Source organism: Crocodylus porosus, unplaced genomic scaffold, assembly GCF_001723895.1.
Source record: "Crocodylus porosus isolate Cpor-Errol unplaced genomic scaffold, CroPor_comp1, whole genome shotgun sequence".
Lineage (NCBI taxonomy): Eukaryota > Metazoa > Chordata > Crocodylia > Crocodylidae > Crocodylus > Crocodylus porosus.
The window spans coordinates 35,271,348-35,297,687 of NW_017728910.1; the positions used below are offsets into that span (position 1 = coordinate 35,271,348).

Sequence of the window (26,340 nt, forward strand, 5' to 3'; positions counted from 1 at the left end):
CTACTAACTATGAAACTATGAAAAAAGCATTGAGCACTTCAGCCTTTTCTGCATCCTCTGTCACAAGGTTGCCTCCCACATTCAGGAAGGGACCCACATTTTCCCTGATCCCCTTTAAGAACCAATTGAAAAAAGGGGATTTTGTTCATCAATGCCAAGGTTGTCTCTGTATCTGGCTCCCTGGACTACTGACTGACAGGTCTCCAAGGAAGCGTACCAGAAAATAGCAAGAACCTGCAAGGACAAAATCAGGATGGCAAGATAAAGAACAAACTGCACCTGATGAAAGAGGTTAAAGACAACAAGAGCTTTTGTAAGTATGTTGGCTAGAAAAGAAGGACCAAGGAAGCTGTGGGTCCACTGTTGACAAGCCAGGGGGAACTCTTAGCAGAAGATGTAAACAAGGCAGAGCTACTCAATAGCTACTTTGCCTAAGTCTTTACAAAAAAAAAATCGAGCTGCAGCCAGACACCTAATAAAGACTATTAGGTGATAAGGGATAAGGGAGGGGATAAGAAGTTGGTGGATGTGGCATGGGCCAGTGGCTTGCTGCATAATCCAGGGACCTTGGGCCCCAGGGGCCATGGTGATGGGACAAGGAGGGAGACCAAGAGCTGAAACTGCCCCAGTTGCCCTCCAGCTGCCACAGCCCAAGCTCCTTTCCCACCCCCCTGCGGCCCCTTATGCCCCCACTGCCTATCTTATGCACCAAACCCAGAGCTAGAGTTGTCATTGATTGTGCTCCGTGCCAGATTCAGAGCTGCAACCCTGGCATGAAATACATGGTGACATCAGAGGCTTCAGAAATACATGGGGCATGTGGCAGGAGCTGGAGCCGCTGTCACTGCTACCACTTTATGCACTGGGGTGGGAGCTGATGCAGCTGCCACTACTGGAGCCACCTCGTGCCCTGGGCCAGATCCAGCCCACAAGGAGCCTAATGGTCCAGAACCACGCCAGGACGTGGGGTGAGTTTGACACCACTGATCTATACAACTACAGTACTGCATTGCTACAGGGTATTTTTAAATATTTTATAGTTTTGACATTTCCATTTTCTAAGAATAAGTATTTCTTAGAAGCTAGCCATGCGTAAAACTGGTGACAGCAATGCATTCTGCTGGTTGACATCTTCAAGCAGAGAAATGTTTTTCTATAAATTGTAATAAAAGTGGAAAATATATGTTATTTATTATGTTTGGGTGGACTTACATTATTAAAGTAAAATACGGTATTTTAAAGAGTACAAACCATTCTTCTTTGCATTTTTTTGATTCACACTAAGAGGACTGAATCTTTCCATCTGCTATGCTGGCTGTTACTACAGATGGTCATATTCTGTACATATGGTATGTGCATACATAAATTGAAAGCAGTGCTTCAGGTAAAACCACACACACAACATGAACCAGAATGTCTAAGTACAATATATTGATGAGAAGTAGTATTTTAACAATTTCTTATGTTTCTGCGTGAATGTTATAGCTCTTGGAAGTGAGGGAATATATATTTTATTTCTATATATACTATTTCCCTAAACAGTTTCATCCAGTGCTATTAAGTAGATAGAGTTTGGATCTAAATCTGAGTTAAGTCTTTTCTGTGGTTTGAATTAGAAAATCCTGAATCTGGAGTGTAATTTAGGTTAAGATGAGGTAATACAGAACTCTTTCAAACTGTTGTCATGAGATTTCTACAACATATAAAATACGAGGAGCTAGCCCAGTTTGGAATTACTGATTTGGATCTCACCCAGCACCAAATCACAAAAGGCAGTTCAGAAAATAGCCCTCCTTCCCACAAAAAAAAAATAAAACTAAAGGGGCTTTGTGTATAAGGTTCCAGTTTTGTCAATTTTGTAATGCACCATGCAAGCACACTGTTGGTAGTTAAATAATGATTAGAGCTGGTCATCTGACAATTGAAAAAACCCTCCCTTCTAGGTAACACAGGTACTTTCCAAGTATAAGCTTACTAAGTAAAAAATGTTCTGCTAACTGTGGTAACTGCAGCGCCTGGTTAAGGCTACAGAGCGCTCATGTGCCACTAAGGTAAAAATACTTAAGCTGTTATGAATATGTAAGACCCACCCAGACTCTTAAGCCATGTCACCCCAAACCAAGGCTCTATAAACTCCTTTATTTTTATTTCAACCAGTTGATCAACCTGTGTAATTTTTTCTAGTTTTCCCTGTCCCAGTTGCTGTTCTCACTAGGAAATGAATTAAAACTACATGTTATAATGAGTATCTCTCAGACTATTTCTCCAACTTTTATATCACATACTCCTTTTTAAGTTTGTTATACAGCTGTATATACCTACCTATGATGCTCTGTTATGGATAATAATGTAACACTTTTAAACCACACTGTAACTGCTCCAACAAGTTATTAGATATTGCAGATGTGTTCTTCTTTTTATCTTTTTTCTTTCCTTTATATCATTTATATTTCCCTTTTCTCATGCCTTCCCCTGGCTTACCTTCTAGAAGTTTACTGCATGCCCCCAAGGGTATATATTCCCCAGTTTGAGCAGCGCTGCTCTGAACCAAAGCTTTTGAAAGCAACCACATCATCCAAAGTGAGATTACCACCAAGGTTGTAAAACTTGGATCAACCCTGTATTCATTATTCTGGCAAAACTACCCTTTGTCTTAAAACTGTGGACTTAATCCATATCAGGAAAATGTGTGCTTTGTTCCATCCTATTCAGGAAAGCATTTAAATTTATGATTTTTTCCTGCTAGCTTCAAAATTCAGTGCTTTTTTATGGGGATGGACTATAGTATGTTTTTCAAGATAAATGTTTGCTCAAGACTTTACCTAGAAGCTATAGAAGTACTGCAGTATCTTTTTCCTGTGTGAGTTGGAAAAGATGAGTTGGTAAAATCTTTACCAAACGAAGAAGATGCTCAATCATTTCTCTTTGATTTCAGACGTAGTGTATAAAAATGGCAATGTTGTGTGCATTTGTCCTTCAAAAGCATCAACTTACTAAACAAAATGTGCTAGCTGTCAAAGGAAGTCAGCTACAGTAGTTGTCTTTGTGTTGCCAGAGTGCTCTGCTGTAGCCCAAGGCATTTATAAGTCAATTGGAATATTGTGCCATCTGATATATTCTACTTCTTTGAAAGCAGTAGAAGCAAACAGGACTGCAAAGGTACAGATACATTCTGGCAATACACAGAAGTATGATAACTGAGCAGATTTTGGTGTTAGATGTTGAAAAATGGTCAGTAGCTCATTTGAACAGAAAATCTAGTAAGTGTTCAGAGAAAGATATTTCTTAGGGTAGCAGCAGACATCGACAAACCAAAACCAATCAGCTGCAGTGGGACATGTCCTGCTTTCTGGGGCAACACGTACATCACCCCCTGTCCTGCATCAGGTCCTCTACCTAATGAGGGATAAGAGGAGATGTATTCCCTTTGCCTGGGGATTCCCCAGGTCTCTGCTGCCCCTTGTCAGGTCCTACACTGACCTCTGCTTCACACAGAGGCACAGGTCCTGAGGCAGCATGGGAGCTGGTGAATCCCTGGAGCTTCATGCCTATGCATGAGGCACAGGCTGGTAAAGATCATGGCAAGGAGGCGTGGGTTGCCAGTGATTCTCCAGCTCCCTCATTACCCCTGGTGACCCATGTGTCTGCTTGAAGCACAGGTTAGCACAGGTCCTGGCAAGGGGGTGCAGGGCAGTGTGGGAGCCAGGGAATTCTGTAGGGGCCCATGCCTCCATGCTGGACCAGCACCAAGTTCTGCCCCAACCCTACGTTACCCTTCAAAAATTAAAAGCACCTCTGAATTACTTAACAAAAGCTTCTGGGGAAGTTTTCATAATCTTCCATGGGATTTTAGTTGTACAATATATACATAATGATAACTAGACTTCCCAAGTGTGAGATCCAAGCCAAAACCAAGACCACGCTGACCTCAGTCATCAAGCTCTAGTATGCCGATGATGCTGTAGTGTGTGCTCACTCTGAAGCAGACCTTCAGACAGGACAATGTCTTTGCCTTTACCAAGGCATACAATAAAATGGGACTGACACTTAACATTCAGAAGACTAAGGTCCTTCATCATTAAGCTCTTAATTAGCAGTTCCCAGCTCCAGTAATTGATATTCATGGTGAGACTCTGGAAAACACTGAGTAATTCCCATATTTCAGAAGCCATCTCTTGCAGAAGTCTAATATAGATGAAGAAATTCAACATTGCCTCAAACGTGCAAGGGCAGTCTTCAGATGCCTGAAGAAATGGGTGTTCAAAGATTGCAACATCAGATCTGAAACCAAGCTCATGGTTTATCAAGTAGTAGCAATACCCCATCTTACTCTATGGAGCTGAGACATGGACAAAGTACAGGATACATCTTAAGCCACTGGAGAAGTACCATCAACGCTGCCTGCAGTGATCCTTCAAATCCAGTGGGAAGACAGCTACCAATGCTAGCTAGCATCTTCTCCCAAGCAAACACCATGAGCATCGAGGCAATGATCATCTAATATCACGCAGATGTCTGACTCCAGATTCCTTAAGCAAGTTTTATTGTCCCAGCTTAGTCAAGGTATATGCTCAAGAAGAGGGCAGAGAAAGTGCTTCAAGCATGTCCTCAAAACTAATGTGAAAAAATGCAACATTAACATGACTTTGTGGGAGACTGTCACCCAGGACCACCCCAAATGGAGGAAAAGTCTGCTACAGCCATCTCAGTATTTTGAAACGTTATGACAAGAACAGGAAATGGAAAAATGGGAGTGGTAAAAACAGCGTGTTAAAGACCAAATAAAAAACCCAGAGCCACCCACCTTGCACAGAAGCCTGCCTAAAATGCAAGTCTATCTATCCCAGATAGGCTTCATCAGCCATCTTTGGACCCACAGATAAAACAATCATCCTCGACTGCAAGGGATTGCCAAATGATGAATGATAACTAGATTGTGTGAATGAAAGCCTGAATCCTGCTAGTTCTTTACTAAAATCAGTTCTAGAAGTAGAAAAAGAGAGGGGAGGGGGAAGCAAGGTTATAATTACAAAGCACTGATGATTTTCTTTACATTGAGGAGCCTGTTTTAGCATGCATTTCTTTATGAAAATGGTAGCTCTGACTGTTCATAGTATGAAACATTCCCTGCACATTTAGGTTTAAAGCCTCTTAACATGGGTTGTGCTATACACAGTGTTTAACTTAGACCAAGGGAGTTTGCTATACCAGATTGGCCAGCTATTTTAGGATGAAAGATAATTGTTTGCATACCTTTTGATAAGCTCTTCTCCATGAAAATCTCTTTGTTAATAGCAGTGCTGGACAGAGTAACTGGCCACCACAGCATTCTATTTCCAATAACTCCTTGCCCAGGTGAATCAGAGAAGCCCCATCTTACTAATGTGCATTTTAGTCCTTTGTGGGAGTCATGCTGCAGGAAGTGTGGAGGAACAGTGTAGCAACAGCAGTTGCCTGAGGCATTCAATATTTCCTATAACTTTTCCTATATCCATTGCATACTAGTTTATAGGGTAACTTTAGCAATTTGACAAAGACAAGTGAAGTGTCAGAATAGATAACATAATAGCTCTTAATTCTCTTCCTTTTTTCCTCCTTCATAATACACTGTACATTATTGCTGAGTGGTTGGCCATTTGACCTTTTTGATAGTTCTCCTTGTTTGATGAAATGGTGTCATGTGCAGCCCTGAGTGAGGAAAATAAATTTAAATGCATTCTAAAATGACTTGCTAAATTTTCTAAAGTAATGATCCTTACCAGGGTGCTTTGAGATCCTTTCAAGCATGCCATATGGTGAGACAATGTTAGCAAGTTAGGTGTGCAAACATGAATCACAAGATAAACCGATATATTTCAAACAGGAATCCATAGTGTTAAAAGCATTCTAACCTGTTGTGGGGGGGTGGGGGTTAGTTCCTTGGAACAAAAAAAATGCTCTATTATTTCCCTGTAGTCAAAAAATGAGTGAAAATTAAGAGCTGGCATTTTCCAAGGGGAGCCTTGAATCTAAAAGGTTCAGAACTACTACAGCAACTTTAGAGGCTACCATTTTTCTCTGTCTCTTTTTCCAGGTTTGTTTTGTGAATCTAGATGCAAAGAAAGATGACTGCAGTGATGAGCAGTTAAAACAGGTAAGAAGATTTATAAGCTTTATTAATGTGTATAGCACTCATGCTGACATCATTCACAAGGTATCACAAGAACTGGAGCGAAGCCTATGCTCTATTCCTCAATACAGTTTTCCCCTGTTTCCTGCCCCATTCTCACCAGGACTTTTGCATCTATGCATGGATCTAAATTTTACAAAAAGACCCCTTTTCTAATAGAGCCTGAATCAAAACATCAGATCTGACTCCTTCCAAGCAGCAGCATTTGAAATCTGGATTTGACTCCACATCTACTATTTGTGACCTACATCCAACTCAGATAGTATCTACCATAAAATTGGGTTTTAAATTCGTAATGACTGGCTTGTAAGTGGACTTCCTCCTAAGCCTTGGGTTTATTTAGAAAAACACTTGTGCATGTGGTATAGTAGTTATAGGGTGTAATTGTTTAATTTGACGTTCTAGTACATAAAACAACACTGTTGAGGTCTTTTATAGGGATCCTAGAAAAGTAGATCTGGAAGGGAACTCATAAGGTCATCTAGTCCAGCTCCCTGCACAAGGCAGGATCACCCCTGATTAAAAACCATCCCAGCCATATGTCTGTCTGATATGCTTTTGGAAGTTTCCAAAAATGGAGAATTCACAACTTCTCTAGGTAGCCTGTTCCAATGCCCAATAACTCTCATAGTCAGAAAGTTCTTCCTAATCACCAACCTAAACTTCCCATGCTGCAACTTCAGGTCATTGCTCCACAGCCACAGAGAAAAGCTTATCTCCATCCTCTCTATAGTCACCCTTCCGGTATTTGAAGACTATTAGAAAATCCACGCCCCCCCAATCTTGTCTTCTCCAGGCTGAATAACCCTAGTTTTTTCAACCTTTCCTAATAAGCCTTGCCTCCCAGGCCCCTAATATTTTTTGTAGCCTTGTTCTGCATTCTTTCTAAACTGTCCACATCATTCTTGAAGAATAGGGCCCAAAACTAGACACAGTACTCCAGGTGAGGTCTCACCAGTGCATGGTTGCACCTTACTAAAATTGCACCATTATGAAAGTTACACTTTAAGAGCATAGCACAAATACGCTTTTAACTTAAACCTTCCCTTACCCTTCCCATTTCTATCATCCCATCGAGGCATGTATGACAAGCATCCGGCTACCAAGGTGAATTAAGTTTTTGGCAAGCGAATACATTAGGGGTTCATTGTCCATTTGCAATGAGCTCCTCCATGAAACATGGAGAGTGGTTTGCTGAGGTAGTCTTAGTTGAGCGATAGTGGGGCCTAATTGCCTTCTGATAGTGATTCATTAGCAGGAATTACTTTCACAAGAAATTCTCTGTATCCTGGAGCTGTGAAGATGCAAACATCAGAAATATGTACAGCTTCCAGAACAAATTATTTTTTTCTGTTGAATAAGCTGTTTAAATGTGCACACCAGATTGAGAAGTTTAACATCACGACATCCACAGAAGTTCTGGATTATGTCATGAAGTCTGGGGAATAATTGTTGTTGTTTATAAAGAGCCCATATTTATTCCGTATTGTTAAAGACCTAACACTGTATCAGGTCATGAGGACTAATGAATGACTAAGAGATTGTTAATAAAGGCTAAATCTGGATATCTGTTCAAAATCCAAGTCTAACATCTTTCCCAATTGTACAGTTGGTCCAATAACAGCTGTCAGGTAAGAGATACCATTGAGAAACCCCTGCTTCTTGCAAAACCCAAGTTAAATATACATCTTTTCTTTGCAAGGATCTGGGAATAGAATCGTCTCCCACAAGCAAAACATAGCTTTGGAAACACTCCACGAATGGATGGGTTTTCTCCAGGTAGTCTATTCACTGGTCGCAGCGCTTACATTGCCTTAAGCACACTGCTCCTCATAATTCTTCTGCATGGTCACTCCGTGGGATATCCCATGCAGCACAACAGATACTGTAGCCTTAGAGTCCCTGTGTATGTAGGCGTTCTTCAGTCTATAGAATTTGGCCTTTTAGAAATCTGGTTTCCAGTATATATACAGAATGCTTGAGAGGTATAAACAGAGAAGACTTCTTTTTCCTCTATTGGTAGCATACATTTAAAAACCTATAATACCAAAATGGAAGTCTGCATTTTCTGTCAGCCTTTAGAAGAGAAGCTTGTCCATCTAAATTTCTATGCATAATTTATAATATAGGTAAATGCAAAAGTGGTTTGTAAAAATACTACTACAGAGGCGTAGTGAGCTCACTGGCACCCAGGGTAGGGTGGGGGGATTCAGGAGCATGCTGACCACTGTAGAAGGAGTAGGATGTGAGTAAAGGGAAGGCAAGAACGTTTCCAGCCTAGTATGGTCACCGCTGCTGGTGCTGTAGCAGCATCAGTTCTGCTCTAGTTGCAGCAGCTCTATGTCCAGGCTCACTGGGAGCCAACCGTGGTGCCCCTTTTGCTCCCTTCTTCCCCCACATATACGTATTGGGATGCATCTGCTGTGACAAAGGCTCTTTGTGGGTCAGGAGCACCATTCTGCTCTCTCCACTAATGCCTCCACTTACCCCCTCCCCACTGCCAAGTAACACTATTTAGTGTGGTGCTGCCTTTCACAGTTCCTAAAGCTGGGCAGGGGCAGAAAAGGGTTGCCCTTGCCGTGGCAAAAACATCTGAGGGCATGATTCTGACTCCCTCTCATAGTCAGAATCCAGGGCTGGTGTCCTACTTTCCATGCCTCCAGTTCTTAGTTATGAATTTAAAGAACTTTCTTCCTATGTTTTTCCTTTTCATTTCAAACAGGGAAACAAGAGAGAGAGAGAAATTCTAAATGTCATATTTTCCAACCCAAGTAAGCTGATAAATGTAGAAACTTAAGTAAGAGAAAATATAGTCACCTAAAGAAATGTGTATAACAGAAAGGTTATAATTTGAAAAAAGAAAAGGAGATTTTTTTTCTGCTAGACTAAAATGTCAGAATGAATTGAAGCACTGAATTTAAGTTATGTCAAATATAAATACTTAGTCATACCAAAGATCAATCTACTGAAAAGTGGATTGTTCCCCAAAATTGAACTGGATTTGCCAAGCCCAAAAGTTTTATTATATCTAATTTAATTTACTCTAAGGAATAATATCAGCAGTATAAGCTTTATCATTTTGAAAAGGTAAAGCATAGGATTGGATGCTGAGATCTGGATTACACTCATGATCCTGCAAGTTGACTCATCATGTGCCTTTCTGTATAATGCAGCAACAATAATTCTGACAATGCAGTGACAGCCTGCCTTATAGAGGTTTGGTGATGCTTAATTCCATAGTATTCATAAAGCATGGCAGGAAGGTGTTATGTAATCATTTTGGGTGGGTTTTGTTCAGTGTTTGTATGATGAACAACAGCAAATTGTGATCCTGGTCTAGGACAGTGCCCAGGATACAACAGCTCTACAAAGTATCATCATCATCATCATCATTTATCCTAAATTTGGTCAGATTTATTGTGTGTCTTGTAAAACACATGCCAGAGAAAGCTGGTCTCTTTTCACATCCCAAACAGTAACCTATCAATGTAGCCTGCGGAGCATCTTAAATCTAAGACATGGCCATTCCATCTGTGTATTAAATGCATTATTATAATTATGCCAAAAGCATAATGCCAGATTAATCTGACAGGACAAAAATCAGGGTCTCATTCAAGTAAAACTAGTTTCTTGCTAATCATAGGGCTAGGTAAAAACTGCAAGATTTGGCCCATAGAGAATTAGTGAATCTTTTCCTGCTGTATAGGCTAATGCTGTACAGTGTGGGGGACAACCTGCAGCATAAGTACTACTAGTGGCACAGACTTCCTCTGTTTGTGGCATGCAGCAGCTTGGGGAGGGGACAGGCAGTACAGTGGCAAATAAGACAGGAGCTCGGGAAAGATTCCAGGCTGATTTCTCGCAAGAGTGCCAAAAAATTGGCCCCTACTGCTCCCCCACTCCATACAGTGTTCTTGGTCTCTTAATAGAAAAGCCAAGGATATTGATGCATGTGGAAACTGAACTACTTTATCTCAAAGTGATTGTGTCCAGATTGCACTTGTAGGGCACTGCATGAATTGTACTACCCTGCTGTAATTGTTTGGTACATAAATAGAGGATTTTCATGTTCAGCGCTATACTTATTCTTTATTCTGAGTATTAACTTTACTTTAGAATGCTTTTTTAAAGGAGTCCCTACAAACTGACCTTAATGCTCATGAGTTTGACAGCATGACTGACTTGAATGGAATGACATTGCCTCAAACCTATTTTTCATACTGCAGAGATTGATCAGTGTCTCTCCAAATCTCCCAAAACTTATCAGCTCTATGAATGTACAACCACCTAAAGAAAATGAAATAATCCTGCTGAGCGGACTAACATCAGGAAACCTTCAGACTGATTTTGAAGTTCCCCAGGTAGGAATTGTAAATTAATCTTTAGGAGCATATTGCAATCATTGGGGATAGCATCCAAAATTTGGAGAGGGAAAAAAAACAAGCTGAAAGTACATAGCTAAATATCAGCTTGAGAACCGCACAGGTATACACACATCAGGTGAATACATCTGGTTCTTTAAAATCTGTACAATTATTTAACTAGTAGCCCAAATCCAAGAAACAGGCAGTGAGGAGTCAGGGATCAGCCTGCTAGCTCTCTAAATGCCATGGGTAACTATGCAGCCATTAATACTACTTTAAGCTACATTAACTGTGTGTCCTTTGAAAAGGCAGGCAGTGGTGGTAAACCTTGCGCAGGGCCAGTGGGCCATTTGGAGGCAGCAGGAAAAAGAGATGTAATGCTTTATTCCTGGTGGAACAAATTAGTTCTACAGATTTCCTTTTAAGTAAAGTCTTCCTTCTCCCACCACCTTCCGCTGTGCTCCCTGGTTCCTTCCCCAGTCCAGGTTTTCTTACAACGCAACACTGAAAAGAACTCATAATAGGCCTTTAACATCCCTTAGACTGAATTCTGTCTGGAATTCAGACATTCATGAGCACACGCAGCAAAAGAATGGAGAAGTCCTAGACTTAATAGCCTAAGTGCTGTTTCCAGGTTCAGCCATCTTGTGTTTAGTTTCTCTGAGCCACAAAAATAAAGAGCTAGCATGGTTGGCCCTTTGTTCTGATGATCGTGGAGCATTCTGCTCAGCAGTGCTCTGTATGCCAAGAATCCCATAATTTTCAGTACCCCATAGAGAAAGGAGGAAACTGGACCTATAATCATTTTTAAATGTACGCCTTGGGGATGCTTGTACATGTGAGGGTCATCGTGACGTATACGTGATGGAAATGTAATTTGTGTGGCTTAATGGCATCATGCATTACACGTGTGCCAGTTTTGGCACTTTTAAATGACTTTACATCATTGCAAACTAAACTACATTTGGATGTAGTTTAGTTTGCAACATTGCAAAATGCAATGATGCAGCTGTCAGCTTGCCCCAAGGCCATGGGAGAGGTGGGCAGGCTCTGTTGGAAAAAACAAAAAAGTCAGGCCCCTTGCCACTGCTGCCTTCAGCAGGAATCTGACTGAAGTCAGAAGCAGTGAGGGGCCTGATCCTTTTTCTTTTCTCGCAGAGCCTGCTCGATCCCCCGCAGCCAGGAGGTGAGCTGCCAGCAGGTCAAGCGGCCCCTGAGCTGTGGGAGGCCCCAGTCCTTCCTTGAACAGCAACAGCACTCCCCAGGGTTGCCCCAGTGGGCTGCTAGTGGGCTGGGGCTGCCCCAACTCAGAGGCAGCACCCAGACGGATCCAACTCTTCCCCGAACCCACTGGGGCTTCTAGCACTCCATGCACTGTCCCTGCCACCTTCCACTGCCTGAAAGCACCTGGAAACAGACTGGCTTGCCCCTGGGGCAGTGCAGGGAAGCAGCAGGAGGGCAGCTGGGTGTGCTGGCAGCCAGAAAAGGTGGCAGGGATGGTGCGTGGGGCACTGGAAGTGCTGGCGGGCTCAGGGAAACTTCGGCTTGGCAGGCTTCCAGCGCCCCATGCACCATTCCCATCACCTTCTCCAGCCTCTAGCACACCCAGCTGCCCTCTTGAAAAAAATTGAAAACCCACCATTTCAGTTTACAGGGCATAAAATAAACCTTTGGGAATTAAACCCCCATCACATGTACAAGCACCCTGGAGCTCTAACCACTTACTGTGGTGAAACAATGTCTTTTTGCTCTACCCTTTTCCTCATTATAGTTGCTGGCTGTGCCAAGAAGAGTTACATGTTAACTCAATATATTGAGCCTGATTTTAATATTTTTCTTCCAGATGTAAATCAAGAATACTTCATAAAGTCCATGAAGTTATCCTGAAGTAAAACGTACATAAATTAAGATTAAAATTAGGCCACATATCTCTTGTTTCACTGAGCTACAAAAAGCAGGTCCAGCTACAACATTCTAGTGAAATGTGCATGCACATAAATTATCAAGACGCTGGCCCTGTAGTCTCTGTACTACGGAGATCATTGTATTTCATGTTGCACTGATGAACTTTTAAGAGAAAAACTGGGTGATTAGATTGTACTTGTTTTTTATACTTAATGGCTGTGTGACACAGGCCTATTTGTTGCTTAAGAGACTGTGGGCCAATGCCCACTAAAAAGCATACTGAGGAAGATGGATCTATGGACTGACCCAGTAAATGGCAATTCTTATGTTCTTATGGCCGCATTTAAAACATAAAGTCCAGCATATTTTAAACAACAAAGGATTTGGTTTTGCAGCTAAGGGCAGACCTGCAATGAGAGGTAGGGACTCCAAAAAAGCCCAGGGCTACTTGGTAGCCTATGTGAAGTGAGCTTGCTGCTCTTGATCCAGTTTTCAGAACATCAATAAGAAAGTATGCACATCATAAAACAGTTGGCACCCTTGCTGCCAAGGCTGTTGGAAAGGCCAAAGCTAGAGTATGACTTTGAGATCTCATCCAAGAATTATGTTTTCCACATCGAGGTGAGGTGAGGTGGTGTACTGGCAGTGAAACACATGTAGGTTGGACTGCCTCGTAAGTGGATTTCATTCTTCACTGATCAGTCCTTTCACATATATTAAATCTACACATGCACCCAGATGCCTTAGTTTCACTTTGGTTTCCAGTCAGTTTCACTTTCTAATCACCATACCAGGGTGTGCAATTATTTAGACTGAAGAGCCACTTAAGGAGTTTTGGTGAGCCAGCGGGGGAAGTGCTGACCCAGGAGTCAACAGGGGCAAGGGGACGCTGACCCAGGAACAGCCAGGGCCAGGGCCAAGATTGCGGGACAGTGACAGCTCAGGGCTGGGGCCCAGGACAGAGCCACAATCTGCTCTGAGTCCCTGCAACAGACGCCAGTTCCACAGGCAGGGATGTATGCAGAGCATATCATGGTTCTGCCCTGCGCCCCCACCCCACAATGTCACTGCCCCATGATCCTGGTCCTGGCCCCACCCACCCATCCTGCTCCTGCATGCCACTCCGTGCCCACCTGCAGCCCCATCCCATGTGCCCAGCTGAGCACAGTCTGCCTGCAGAGGTCCTGGGCCTGTCTCCATGGAGATCCCACCTGCTTCATCTGGTGCTCCCAGCAGTGAGCATGGGACAGATTGACAGCAGTAACTGGGCAGAGTGAGCCATGGGGCTGCCAGGAAGTTGAGTCCGGGTGCTGGGCTGATTCTGCCCTGCTTCACACCTGGGGATAGCAGGACCAGGCACAGGCACCACACCCCATGCTGCCCTTAATTCTAGGTTTTAAATTCAATAGCCCCTATATAATTAGCCAAAAAATATGTCCATTAAAGAACCCCATTAAAGTAAAATTTTACTTTCTATTTAAATTCATAGTACCACAAAATATAAACTCATTCACAGTTTCACATTACTTCATTATTTTGCATTTTCATAGTAGTCTGGCTGCTTACAGACATTCATATTCAATGGAAGAAATTTCTTCCAGTAGAAAAATAGCCCAGGAGACAAACTGAACAGATGTTCCTCCAGCCTTCTGGCTGGAGAACTTCACAGGCAAACCAGGGGGCACTAGAGCAGCATTTCTCAACCTGTGGGTCGTGACCCAAAAGTGTGTCTCCAGAATATATGAAAGGGCTGTGAACAACCTTTAAAAATGAATTCTTTTTTAAAGGAAAAAAACGTGGGAAAACATGGGTTTCACCTTGCAGGCTGGCAGAGTTCCAGCCTGCAAAGGGCTGCCTGTTGCTGTGGGGAGTGAAGGAGGGTGATCAGGTAGGGGTTGCCATGTGCACATGCACACATGAACGTGGCAGCCAGGTGGCATGGAGAGCAGCTCCTGTGGCTCCCCACAAGTAAGGCTATGAGGCAGGGACAAGGTTGGGGCATAGATGACGTATCAGAGGTGTGGGGGGCACAGGCGACACTACCTGCCACCCCACCTCTTCTCCGGGGTAGAGCCGTGGCTTGAGGGGAGTGGTGGCCAGGTCATGGCAGTCAGGCAGAGCAGTGGTATGGCACACAAGCGGCTAGCAGCAGGAAAAGGTGAAGACCGCGCAGTCCCCCTCCCCACCATCCATTACTCCTTGCCCCTCCCACCCCACCTTCCTTGCACTGCTGGTGGCATGGCTTGCATAGGGGCTGCAGCAGCAATGAGTCTAGCTGCCCTACTAAACCCTCCCGTGCTGAATCCTGCCCACTGGGCCACAGAGGCTCATGCCGGTTCAGCCTGACTGCAGCCCTGTGTCCACTATGGGTGCACAAATCTGGGGGAGCACATCCCTCGCCATGCCCCACACTCCCCCTCCCTGCACACCTACCCCCCGGCCCCACACTTTGGGGTGCTAGGGCCTGGGGTTGGTGGGCAATGGGTCAGGAGTGATGGGTACTAGTGGGGTGAAGGGGTATGGGTTGGAAGTGAGGGGCACTGGCAGGGCCAGGAGGCTGTTTTCTATTTAAACTATTTACTGGGTCAGGGGTCAGGACTGACCATTGATGTTTCAAATGGGTCCTGGTAAAAAAAAGATTGAGAACCACTGCACTAGAGAGCTACTGACGCATTCCCTGGGCACTTTGGGGAACTATTAACAGCCTGTCCTCTCCCCTGCCTGGGAAGGGGCAGGCTGTCAAGTGGCAAGTGCCAACTGCAGACCAGCTGAACTGTGGGGTGGCAATTTAAAGGCCCATGGTGCTCCTGGCCACTGGTTTTTAAATCACTGCTCTGCCGCTCAGGTGCATGATGGGGCAGCAAGGGGAAGCTGGCAGAAGGCAGCAAAGTCCCTTGCCTTTTCCCCAAACCAGGGACTGCCCAGGAAAAGAGACAGGGAATGAAGGCTGCTGCTCCTGTCACCTCCCAGTTTATGGGAGCAGGGAGCAGCTGCCCCCTACACCTTCTCAAGACTAGTGTGACCCAAGTCTTGGAAAGGCAGACAGCCTTTCTCCTGGCTGCACTCCCCCTGGTCTCCAGGGGTTAAATGTGTAAGGGACCAGGGTGTAGGTGGTCTGGTGTAATGGTCAGGCCACTGGGGGAAAGCAGGGAGAGTAGGAGCCATATTACAAAAACCAGAGGGTCTACAAAAGTCCACGGTCAGGATCTGGGGGTCAGATGCCAAGTACCAATCCAAAGGGTAATCCACAAGGTAAAATCTGAAAACAAAGCCAAGCTGAGATCAGGAGCCAGAAACAGATCTGCAGGAACATCCAAAGCTAAAATCCAGAAATAAGTCAAAAACCAGAGTCAGGAACCAGAATGCAGGAACAAGGAGCCTTGCCATAGCAGAACTGTTTACTGGCCTGCAAACCCAAGTTCCCAGCTGGTGTTAAATGGATAGGCAGCACTCCCAGCGGCCAATCGAGATGCTCACTGCTCCTGAACTGGGGCAGATTTCTTTAACTGAGGCTTAACTGTAGATGTGCCTGCTGAGGTAGTTGGGTCAGGGTGACCTGCCTGGTCAGAGTCCCTGACAGTACTTGGGCCCAGGCTGATCTGCCTGATCAGAGTAACTGAGAAAGGCAAGGGAAAGCACGCAGACATTCAGTCTCCCAGGAGAACCTCTCCTGGGAGTGATTTCACCCTGGTTGTGGCTGTTATTTTTCTCCGGGAGCAGCCAGATTTGCTATCGGGATAAAAAGCCTGAATGTCCGCACACTTTTGGTTTCTACCAGGAGAATGGTAATTCTCCTGGTGGAAACTGAAAGTCTGTACATAGACTCTGTACATTACACTAGAATTCAGCAACAGCTACTTAGGGTTGCCATTGTCTCTTACTGTGCAGATGTGCAAAACCTAGCATAGCGGGGCCTTGATGTCCACTGGAGCCTCTGGCTACAACTGTAATATAAATATTAAAAAATACTGACACAAGGCCAGGGAACAAAATCAAAATCAAAGCCATTTTATAGTATTAAAATTCAAGCTTTTAATAGGTCATCTAACTCAGCTGCCTTGTAATCTGCAGAAATAGTCATAAGGAGGAACTAAGACTGCCTTAAACTATTCCCTAAAGATTTAAGCAATATACAGCAGTGCATGTACCTACTGCAGAGAGTGGCAAACTCCATCACGGGCAAAAGTAGATGAAGCAGCATGTCAAATAAAGGACAAGAAACTGACTGAAAGCAGGACAAGAAACTGACTGAGAGGGTAAAATATGCATGTGATAAAGGTGCTTACACCTGATAAATCCTGATACAGCGTGTTTGTAACTGAAAATGTCATTTCAAACCATGTTACAAGCTTCTTTACAGCTGACTATTCCTGAGAAATTTATTGCGGGGGAAGTAAGGGGAAAAAACAGGACCTCATTTATTTAACTAACTCTTGGAGATTATTTTCTCCTCTAGTGTTCTTGGCTGACAGATGTCTGCTTGGTTCAGTGTGCAAGAGGGGACAGGAAAAACAGCACAAGCTGCATTATCTTTGAAATAAACAAGTTTCTGATTGGACTGGAACTTGTGCAGGAGAGACAGCTACAGATAGAAGCCAATGTCTTAAAGCCTGAGGACGATACAAACTGTTCAGTATCTTCAATCGAAGAAGATTTCCTCACGGCATCAGAGCACCTCGAAGATGAGAATGAGACTGATGAATATACAAATGGTAAATGCAATGCAATTTTCCACTGTTCTGTTACTGTCCATACTGCAAAAAACCTCAAGGTAATGCTCACATAAATTGCACCTGTAGGGTTATTTTCATGCATCCATGTAATTGCAGTTTAGAAGAAGGATTATGAAAAAAATAAAAATAATTTACACTTTTTAAAATCATTGCTCAAGAGATGGGGTAGACAGTGTCTGTGCAGCAGTCATGCAGTCCAAATCACTCTAGTGCAACTGCATTTTAGAAAGTGACAGATGGTTGTCTACTAATAAAAACTAATTATTGGGTTTTTTTTCCCTAGGCCATGAAAAACTAAATGTCACAGAACTTGTGTCAGATCCCAGGAAGCATAAAGGAAAAGGACTTGAGAATCTTCAATATAGGCAGGCCAGATTGCCATTTACTCTCGATAAGAATTGTGTTAGTACAGAAAATGTGGCTTCTGCTAAAACCTTAGGGAATTCAGAAGCAGCAGTGACTGTTGTGGCTGAAGACCACCTTTTACAAAGTGGGGATAAGTTAATCCAGCAACTACACTGGAAGAATGATTTAGCTGGAAGAGCAAGCTCCTCCCACAGTACTAAGAGTGCAGAAGATTCTTTAACAGGTGAGGTTGAAAATACTTGCCCAGTGTGCCCCTCTGAAGATGCATCTCTAACCATAATGGCCAAGGAGGAACTGACTTCTCTGCACGACACAGTATCAGAACAAAACAGTAAAGTAAATGCAGAGGACATTACATGTGAAAGGAAACCTCACTCTCCTTTACAAAATGAACGAGCAACTACAGGACAGTATGCTACAAACTTAGCAGAATCTGTTTTACAAGATGCATTTATTAGATTGTCCCAATCTCAACCCACTTTTATGGAGGAGGCTGCTGTTAGCATCTCCATTGGAAATTCCTTAAATTCAGCCACTTGTACAAATGAAGATGTAACAACATCCCGATCATGGAATGAACTTCCAAAAATTGTCATTGTACAAAGTCCAGACAGTTACGAAAATACATCAGAATGGCCTGGTTCTGGTTTTCCAAATCTATGCCATTGGTCTGAATCAGAAAATTCTGAAGTCTCAGATTACTTGGAGGAGGACAGTTCCAACGGGAACAGCCAGGGTGCACTGGAAGTGGCTTTAGCTTGTGCAGCTACAGTGATTGGAACCATTTCAAGCCCCAAGGCTGCAGAGAGATTCAAAAGAGAACAAGAAAGCACAGATTCTCAGGGTGAAATAGTTGATAATGAAGAGCTGCAGACAAAATCTTCACAAGGGCTTGATGGCTGTGCAGAGCTGGAATATTCATTTCCATCTGCTCTCTGCGGCATGACTCAAGTAGCAAGTGCTGTAGCAGTCTGTGGTTTAAGTGAAACAAAGGAAGATAAGTACCCTGTAACTTCAAGTGGACTCTTGTCTGCAGCTGAGGCCTCTGCAGCTATTACACTCCATTGTAGCATAGCCATAGGAAGCAGCATGGAGAAGCTGAATGATAGCATTGCAGAGGCACTCCTCAAAGAGGCATCCATAATTTTAACAAAGCCCAATACATACAAAAATATAGGAGACTTTATGGAATCCATCAATGGGAGAATTATAGAAACTGCCACAAGCCCACAGATTTCACATGTGGATGAAATGATGAGTGACGAGCTTGCACAAAACCTATCCAACATCATTCTGAGGCATTCTGTCGAGGAAGTTAAAAAGAAGAGGCAGCTACACCCTAGACCAGATAGTAAATCAAATGCATATGACATTTTTATGGAAACTGCAAATGAACTGCTTTTTAATGTGATATATTTCACATGCAAGAAGATGAGCGATATTGCACAGGTTGATGAGTGTTCACTTCTCTTTTCTGAGGATTCAAGTAGAGAAAAAGATGCAGAAACAAAAAGCCAACAGACAACAGCTAATCAAGCATCACAGAATGCTCCAGATCACTCTAACCACTACCCGCTTAGTACCCCTTACAGTGCTACTGCTGGCAGAGACGATAGTAACATACCAAATACGAGAGTTAGAGAGAGTGAAATAGTGCCAAATAGCATGAAAAGTGCCACACTACAGTCAGACCTGCCAGGTAGAATCCGTGGGCAAAATTCACTAGTTGCAAGAACATCCCCCAAAAAAAGATATCTGAAAAGAACCACAAGAGATTGCTACAAATCCCCAAATCTGAGTAATAACCAAAAGAAAAAAGATCTCAGATCTTTTTCAGATAGAGATAACACACTTAGAGCCAATGAATGCAGACACCGTGTTCAAGAACAGCTGTTTTCTGATGCCATTGTGAACAGAGAAAGTCAGCATAAAGTTAAGTATGACAATGTGCTAAACAATGAAGTCCAAGTTAATGTGTCTTTATTAGGTAACCATATCTTGCTTCCTTCTCAGCCCATGCTACAGGTAAAACAGTCAAGGGATAAATACTGCATAACAGATTTTGCAGAAGAATTGGCAGAAACAGTGGTCTCTATGGCAACAGAAATAGCGGCCATTTGCCTTGAAAATTCAAATGGCAAGCAACCCTGGTTCTGTGCATGGAAAAGAGGAAATGACTTTCTGGTGACCCAAAGTTTATCATGCAGAACCATAAAAAGAAAGAAGGATACTCAACCTAATGGCTCAGTTGTTAGGAAGCACAGGCCACCTAGGCTTAGTGAGATCAAAAGAAAAACAGATGAGCACCCTGAGCTAAAGGAAAGACTGATGAACAGGGTAGTGGATGAATCTATAAACCTTGAAGATACCCCAGATTCTGTCAATATCTTTGCAAATGAAGTGGCTGCTAAAATTATGAATTTAACTGAATTGTCCATGGTTGATAATGTCTGGCAGGGTCCAAATCATCCCAGGAACAGACTTTACTGTGAAAGGTGGAGCAGAGGTAAGGCCTCAAGCTGTGAGAGCATACCAGAGGAGGATTCAGACTCCAAGAGCTTTTTGAATATGCTGGGCCCAATGAATACTTTAGGCCAGCCAGTGAGTCGGACCAGCTCTGTCTCCAAGCAGTCTAGCTGTGAAAGCATTACAGATGAATTTTCAAGATTTATGGTAAATCAGATGGAAAATGAAGGAAGAGGGTTTGATTTGTTACTGGACTACTATGCAGGGAAAAATGCAAACAACATCTTAACTTCTGCCTTGCAACAGGTAGCCAGGAAAAACGGCCACCTCAGCATAAGGCCTAGTTGCCCATCCAAGCAGTCTAGCACAGAAAGCATAACAGAAGAATTTTATAGGTACATGCTAAGAGAACTTGAAAAGGAAAATAAAGATAATTTATCTTCCACCAGGAGTTCAAGAGACTGGAGTAGCAGTCTGCTACCACCTCCTCTGCGAACACCATTTTGTTTTAGACAATCTTCTATGCCAGACAGCAGATCATCAGGGTCCAGGCTAACAGTGAATGCCCCAGTAAAAGCAAACTCTTTAGATGGCTTTGCCCACAGCAGTCACTTGGACTCCTTAAGCATACAAGTCAGTACTGCATCTTCTTCAGGTCTTTGCAAGTCAGATTCATGCCTATACCAAAGATGTAGGACTGACCAGATAACTGACATGTTAATTCATGAGACATGGGCAAGCTCAATTGAATCACTAATGCGTAAGAACAAAATTATAGTGGATGATACAGAGGTTACAGATCCTGATCAGTTTTCCAGTGATTCCCCACCGCATGTAGAACAGTATGCAAATAGACTGGCTGCAAATATTGTCGAAAGTGGGAAAACTTTAATTGCTGTCCATCAAGATTCATTTGACCATACAAGCAGAGAACATGTCACAGAAAACAGACATCTCCCAAGTGTAACACAAGGTCACTCAAAACCACCAAGGGACAGAATACATTTAGATGGGAAAAAAGAACATATTACAAACCCTGGATCCCCTGCTTTAAGCCACATAAGCTCCTTTCCTTGCCCAAGGGATGTCCCTTTGATTCAGATAGAAACTGATCAAAGAGAAGACCTGGATAAAGACCCAGAGCCATTAACTTCTAGTAGCATCCCCTGTGGAAAAGCTAAACAACATGCCAACAAAGAAAAGCCTCCAGAAGCATCTTCTGGGAAGCACGTGGTTTCAAGCTGCTTAATGAACAGCAGGTGAGTGACAGAACAAGTTAATGGTTTGCTTTCTTTTTAACTCTAACAGTAAAAACCAGCTTCTAGTGGAGGAATCCTACCTTTTCCAATTTAAGAATACCTCTGGGTCAGACCAATGGTATGCATACATGTTGGGTCAGACCAACAGTATATCCAGCCCAGTATTCTCACTCCGACAGAGACAGAAGTAGATCTATGCAGGGAGACCATTGCACTGGATATCTCTAGAATAATCTATCCCTGGCATCCACCATTATTGGTTTAGAAATGTCAGCAGAAACATCTCCAACCATACTGTTCAATAGCCATTAATAGGTCTATCATCCATGAATTTATTGAGTCCCTTTTTGAACCTGGCTATGTTGTCTACCTCCACCAGCTCCTGTGGCAATGAATTCCATAAGTTAACTATGCATTAATCTGTTCAGGATAAAGTGCTATTACAACATCCTAGAGAAACAAACAAAAACCTACAGCACAGTGCTAACATTGTTCACTTTAGAATGGCATGATTTTTCCTTTAGCATGGGCAATGCCTCTAGTAGTTAAATGTCTATACACATCCATGTTTTAGCACACCCCGTCCTACTGCAACTGCACACTCTTAAGAGCCCTACACCTGCCACTTTCTCCATTTAGAAAAAAAGTCCTGCTGCATTATGGGGCAATGTTTATAGCAGTGGTCACTCACTCTCCCTCTAAGAATTATCTATTTTAGCCAGGTTTCTTCTGCAACTTCTTGACTAGTAGCTGAAATGCCAGTCACTGTCATATGGAAGCATCATAGTATCTTAGGTTATCATTGCTAATGGTAGAAACTATTGGATTAAATAATTGCGTTTCCCCCCACAAATAAAAGGCTGTGTTTTGGCTCCTAGGCAGACCTCTATATTGAAGTGGAAAAGCATGTACACACACCTGTTATGTGGATAATTAGCATACTGCCTCTGCTGTATCATGCTGATTCCTACTAACAATGATTCTTGCTTCAAGCGCAGCCACCTTGTAATAGGATTCATTAAGAAACCAATCTGGCTGGAATCATGGCTTTCTGCCTCTCAGTAACTTAGGAAACTTTTGGATAATGGCTTTTTCTTCTGCTCTAAGACAAATATGCAGTGTTTTCTTAGTGCCTTTAGTGAACAGTTCTCAATGTGCTTATGTGAAATTTACAGAAAAGGTGCTTGTGGAGTAGATATACTCCTAAATTGATATACAGATCTGCCATGCAAAGCACTGAGCATGCACTTTCATGTTCTCAAGAAATACAGACTGTTGCAGGCTTTGAAAAAACAGCAAAGTGCAACATTCATTCAAGTCTACTTGTTTAAAAGCCCGAGAAGAAAAGTGGTATTATTCCACTTGCTCTCAATGCCTAAGGTAACTCTTTCTAAAAGAGTTGTTTCATGTTTTGTTAGTTCATGCAACAGGTGAAGAAAAATACTCAGGGTGGGGGGAAATGTAGCACATTTGAGTAGCTGTAAAGGAAGTGTGCAGGTAACACACGGCACCTGATCCTGTCACTCTCCACACACCCAGAACTCCCTGCAATTCCAAAGGGGTTTCAACATGCAGCAAAGCTGTAGGATCAATGAGGAAAGAATTATCTTTTAGTATGAAATTTTTATGTTGTGGTTTCCAGTTGCTTGACTAGAAAAAACACTCATTAATAGAAAAATCAGAGCTAAATATTAGATGCGGCTGACACGGTAATAAAGGATATGTGTTTCTACTGTCCTCTCTCCCTGTTCAGCAAGCAGGCTGAATGCTGTTTTAGGATGACTGGGTATAGGTAGAGGTGGTCAAAAGTTTTATGTCTACACAACATAACACCATAGGGCATCTTTACATGTGCTCAGGGCGAGAGGGGGCGTTAACTAGAGTAGATCTTAGGAGCTCTAATTAAAATGCCTGCAAAGTCTTGTGTATTCAGCATCTCACACTTCAAAATGGCGGCAGGGTGCTTGAACTAAAGGTCAATCAACAAGCTTCACTTAAAATGCCCCCCACCACCATTTTGAGGTATGGGATGCTGAATACATGAAAAGCCAAGGCTGCTGGAGCGTTCTAATTAGAGCCCTATTTAGATTAATCGGGTCTGCTCTGGCATATTGTAATTAGCATGTGTCAGAGAAGGCATCAGGCATGTGTATGGGTGCCCACAAGTATGAACCTGGTTGGTGAACCAAGCAAATGTGGTAGGTTTTGTTCTCTGCAGTCCCCTGCACTTCCTGACTCTCAGCTTCATCTCCAGCATTGGCACAGGAACTTCTCAGAAGCTGTCCTAAGTGAGGCAGCAAGGCAGGAGCAGATGTCAGTAATGGTGTTTCATTCTATCCCAAGCCAAATTAATCTCTTCCAGGGTAGTGAAACTTTTGAGTGATCTTTCACCTTCAGTATAAGGGGCCACAAGGCTAGGCAGCTTATCCAAATCTACTCTGGAAAAGTGGTAGCATAGCAGTAGTCCAGCAATTATCAACCAAGATGCCAGGGCTCAGGCTTGTACTTGCCTCTGAGCAATCCTCTATACCCACTGCCTAGTTCCTCTTCAAGGAGATAAGCACTGTAATATATACACTAGTTTTGAAATTGGGTATCACTTAATTCACAAAAGTTATAGAGGAGTGCCTTGAGTCCAAAAAAGGTTGAGAACCACTGCATTAGACAAAGTGAGGAGAAAGACAGAGCACTGGGCTAGAAAATGACAAGAGGCAGCAATTAGAATGTACCTGGAGTTCAATTTAGTTACACCTCGGTTCTGTTCCTGAAGCCATTGTGTTAGTTTTTTTTCTAATCAGCAACACTTATACAACCACATACTCTTTTATTAGAATTACATTGGTGCAAGCAAAGACAAAATGTTTGCCCTATTAATCTAATGTGCATACTTTCTAAGGCATGTTAGCTATTCAGAACAGACAGGAGTTAAAGCAGCAACAGTTCGTGTGATTAAATATGATTCTGGATATACACAGGCATCCTATTGGGAAAGAACGTGTTTCCTAGGCATGCTCCAGAGGTAGCTGTAACACAGTCCATGGTTGAATTTTCCCTTCACGTGCCTCTGTGCTTCATTCAATCAATCACTGTCCAAAAAAAGAGCTGGCTGGGTTTCCATGAGATTTGTTTATAAATAGGAAGTTAAGCACTTTGTGATCCTTCATTATGAAAGTTGTTGTTGTTAATTTTATTGTACTAATTTCCTGTAAATAGAAACAATACTGCCCTGAAGGTTGAACATTATAGGGATTTCCGTGTGTTTTTGAAATGGCCAAGTTTTGTTCAAAAGTTGGGGACTGCACTACTGAGCAAAACTGTAGCTACATTTGGTTTATGTAAGCAAGATGTTCTGTTTTAAACAATTCAGAACAATTTATGTTGGCAAACATATAAGAGAATTTTTGGATAGTAAGTAGTTAGAACTCATAAGATGGCTTTGCACAATGCTTCTGCACTTTCAGTATCAGATAGGTTTGGGGATATGAATGTAAATATCAAATTAAAACATTCATTTTCCAATTAAAGGTCCTACAGAGCTACTTAAGATGAAATGGGATCCATAGTTAACCTTAATTTTGATATAATTTCACATTGAAATATGTTAATATTGCTTTTTATCATACTAGTATTACTTTCCACAGATTTTTATTTGACCTAAATGTAGATTCAATCTGTATCTGCATTGTACACTTTGTTGTTTAAAAAAGGTTTTTTTAAAGTTAATGTATAAAAAGTGATACTTTTTTAGTTTAAGAAATTTTTAAAATTCTGAAAATAATGAAAAAAATTAATATTTATACAGTGCTTTGAAAGTAAAACATTCTATATTGTATCAGTACTAAGAATTATTCAAAGGAATGTAAGGGCATTCAGAATATATCTCGGACAATGCATAGTGTAAATTTCATCCACTTTCTTCTCTAGCCAGACAAGCACATATTTGCACATATGGGTTTAAATAGCTAATTTATAATTAGAGACTTTCATCATGCTGTAATACAGTACCACGTATTCTGTAATATGACAGTTCCTTCTGCATGGCTAGGAACAGACATTGCATTTGTCCCTCAACAAGTTGTGTTTGTATTTATCTCAGAACAGAAATATCACGAAATGGGTGTGTACACCTGCCATCCTTTTAATCAGGGTTTAGTGAGTGGCAGAATGCACAGCCATTTTTCTGCCATGGGTTCAGTAATGAAGTCTTGGGATAACCATTCAGATGCACTTTGCAGTGTCTCAGGCTAAACTGTTAGTACTTCTTATTCCAGGAACATTTTAGGATTTATCTCGGGACAATGGACACAGATGTCTGAGGGTAAAAATAGACATCAGATTTATCCCAGGAAAAAGCCTTTTATCCTGGGATCCTGCAGATGTACAAATCCATATTTTCACTTCAAGTACCTGTGAAATATCCAAGATAACACTTTTTCCTGGAATAATTGTGGCCAAATCAAGTTAATTGCCATTCATTCCAGAGACAAACTGCATGTGTAAAGGGCTATGCCAGTCCTAGGTTTTGATTGGAATTAACCAGAACTGAATCAAATGCAACATTTGTTTTTAACCTGAATGATTATACTTCATCCTGGAATAAAATGGTTTATCCCGAGACAAATGTGACTTTGATTTGTAGCCTAAACAAAATCTTTTGGAGAAATATTATTACCAACAAATTGAAAGATCCAGTTTGTTTTGTGTTTGTATTTACAGGAATATAGTTAAAAGGACTTTTTAAATGGAATGTTATTCCATATACTTAGCTTCATTTTGTCCACAAGCTGAGGGCTTGATTCTGATCTCCCACGAGTTTGCGCTGCTGTGATTCAGCACTCTATGAGGAGCATAACCTGAATCTACACTGATGTGAGGATAAAAGAGTGTTGTACAGGTATCCCACCATAGACAACTGCAAATCTGAATCTGCCTAAAATACCTTCCTGCTCTGGCTTTTTTGAAAATCAAGAACAATAAGACACAGCTCAACATTACCTGAAAATTAGAGATTCTAGTTTAGGTTTGCTTGTGTTATATACTTAACATCTCAGTAATGCCTTGCTGTTTAACCTTGCCAG

General features: G+C 42.2%; 1 protein-coding gene across 4 annotated transcripts in view; it reads left to right on the plus strand.

Moving 5' to 3' along the window:
* Nucleotides 1-26,340, plus strand: part of SPHKAP (SPHK1 interactor, AKAP domain containing) — a 123,798-nt gene that overhangs the window by 88,403 nt on the left and 9,055 nt on the right. For all 4 annotated transcript variants that reach the window (XM_019533014.1, XM_019533017.1, XM_019533015.1 and 1 more), the window contains exons 4-7: nt 6,074-6,133; nt 10,396-10,530; nt 16,895-17,150; nt 17,455-21,262. In XM_019533014.1, coding sequence (XP_019388559.1) covers nt 6,074-6,133; nt 10,396-10,530; nt 16,895-17,150; nt 17,455-21,262 — 4,259 coding nt within the window. The remainder of the gene's footprint in view (nt 1-6,073; nt 6,134-10,395; nt 10,531-16,894; nt 17,151-17,454; nt 21,263-26,340) is intronic.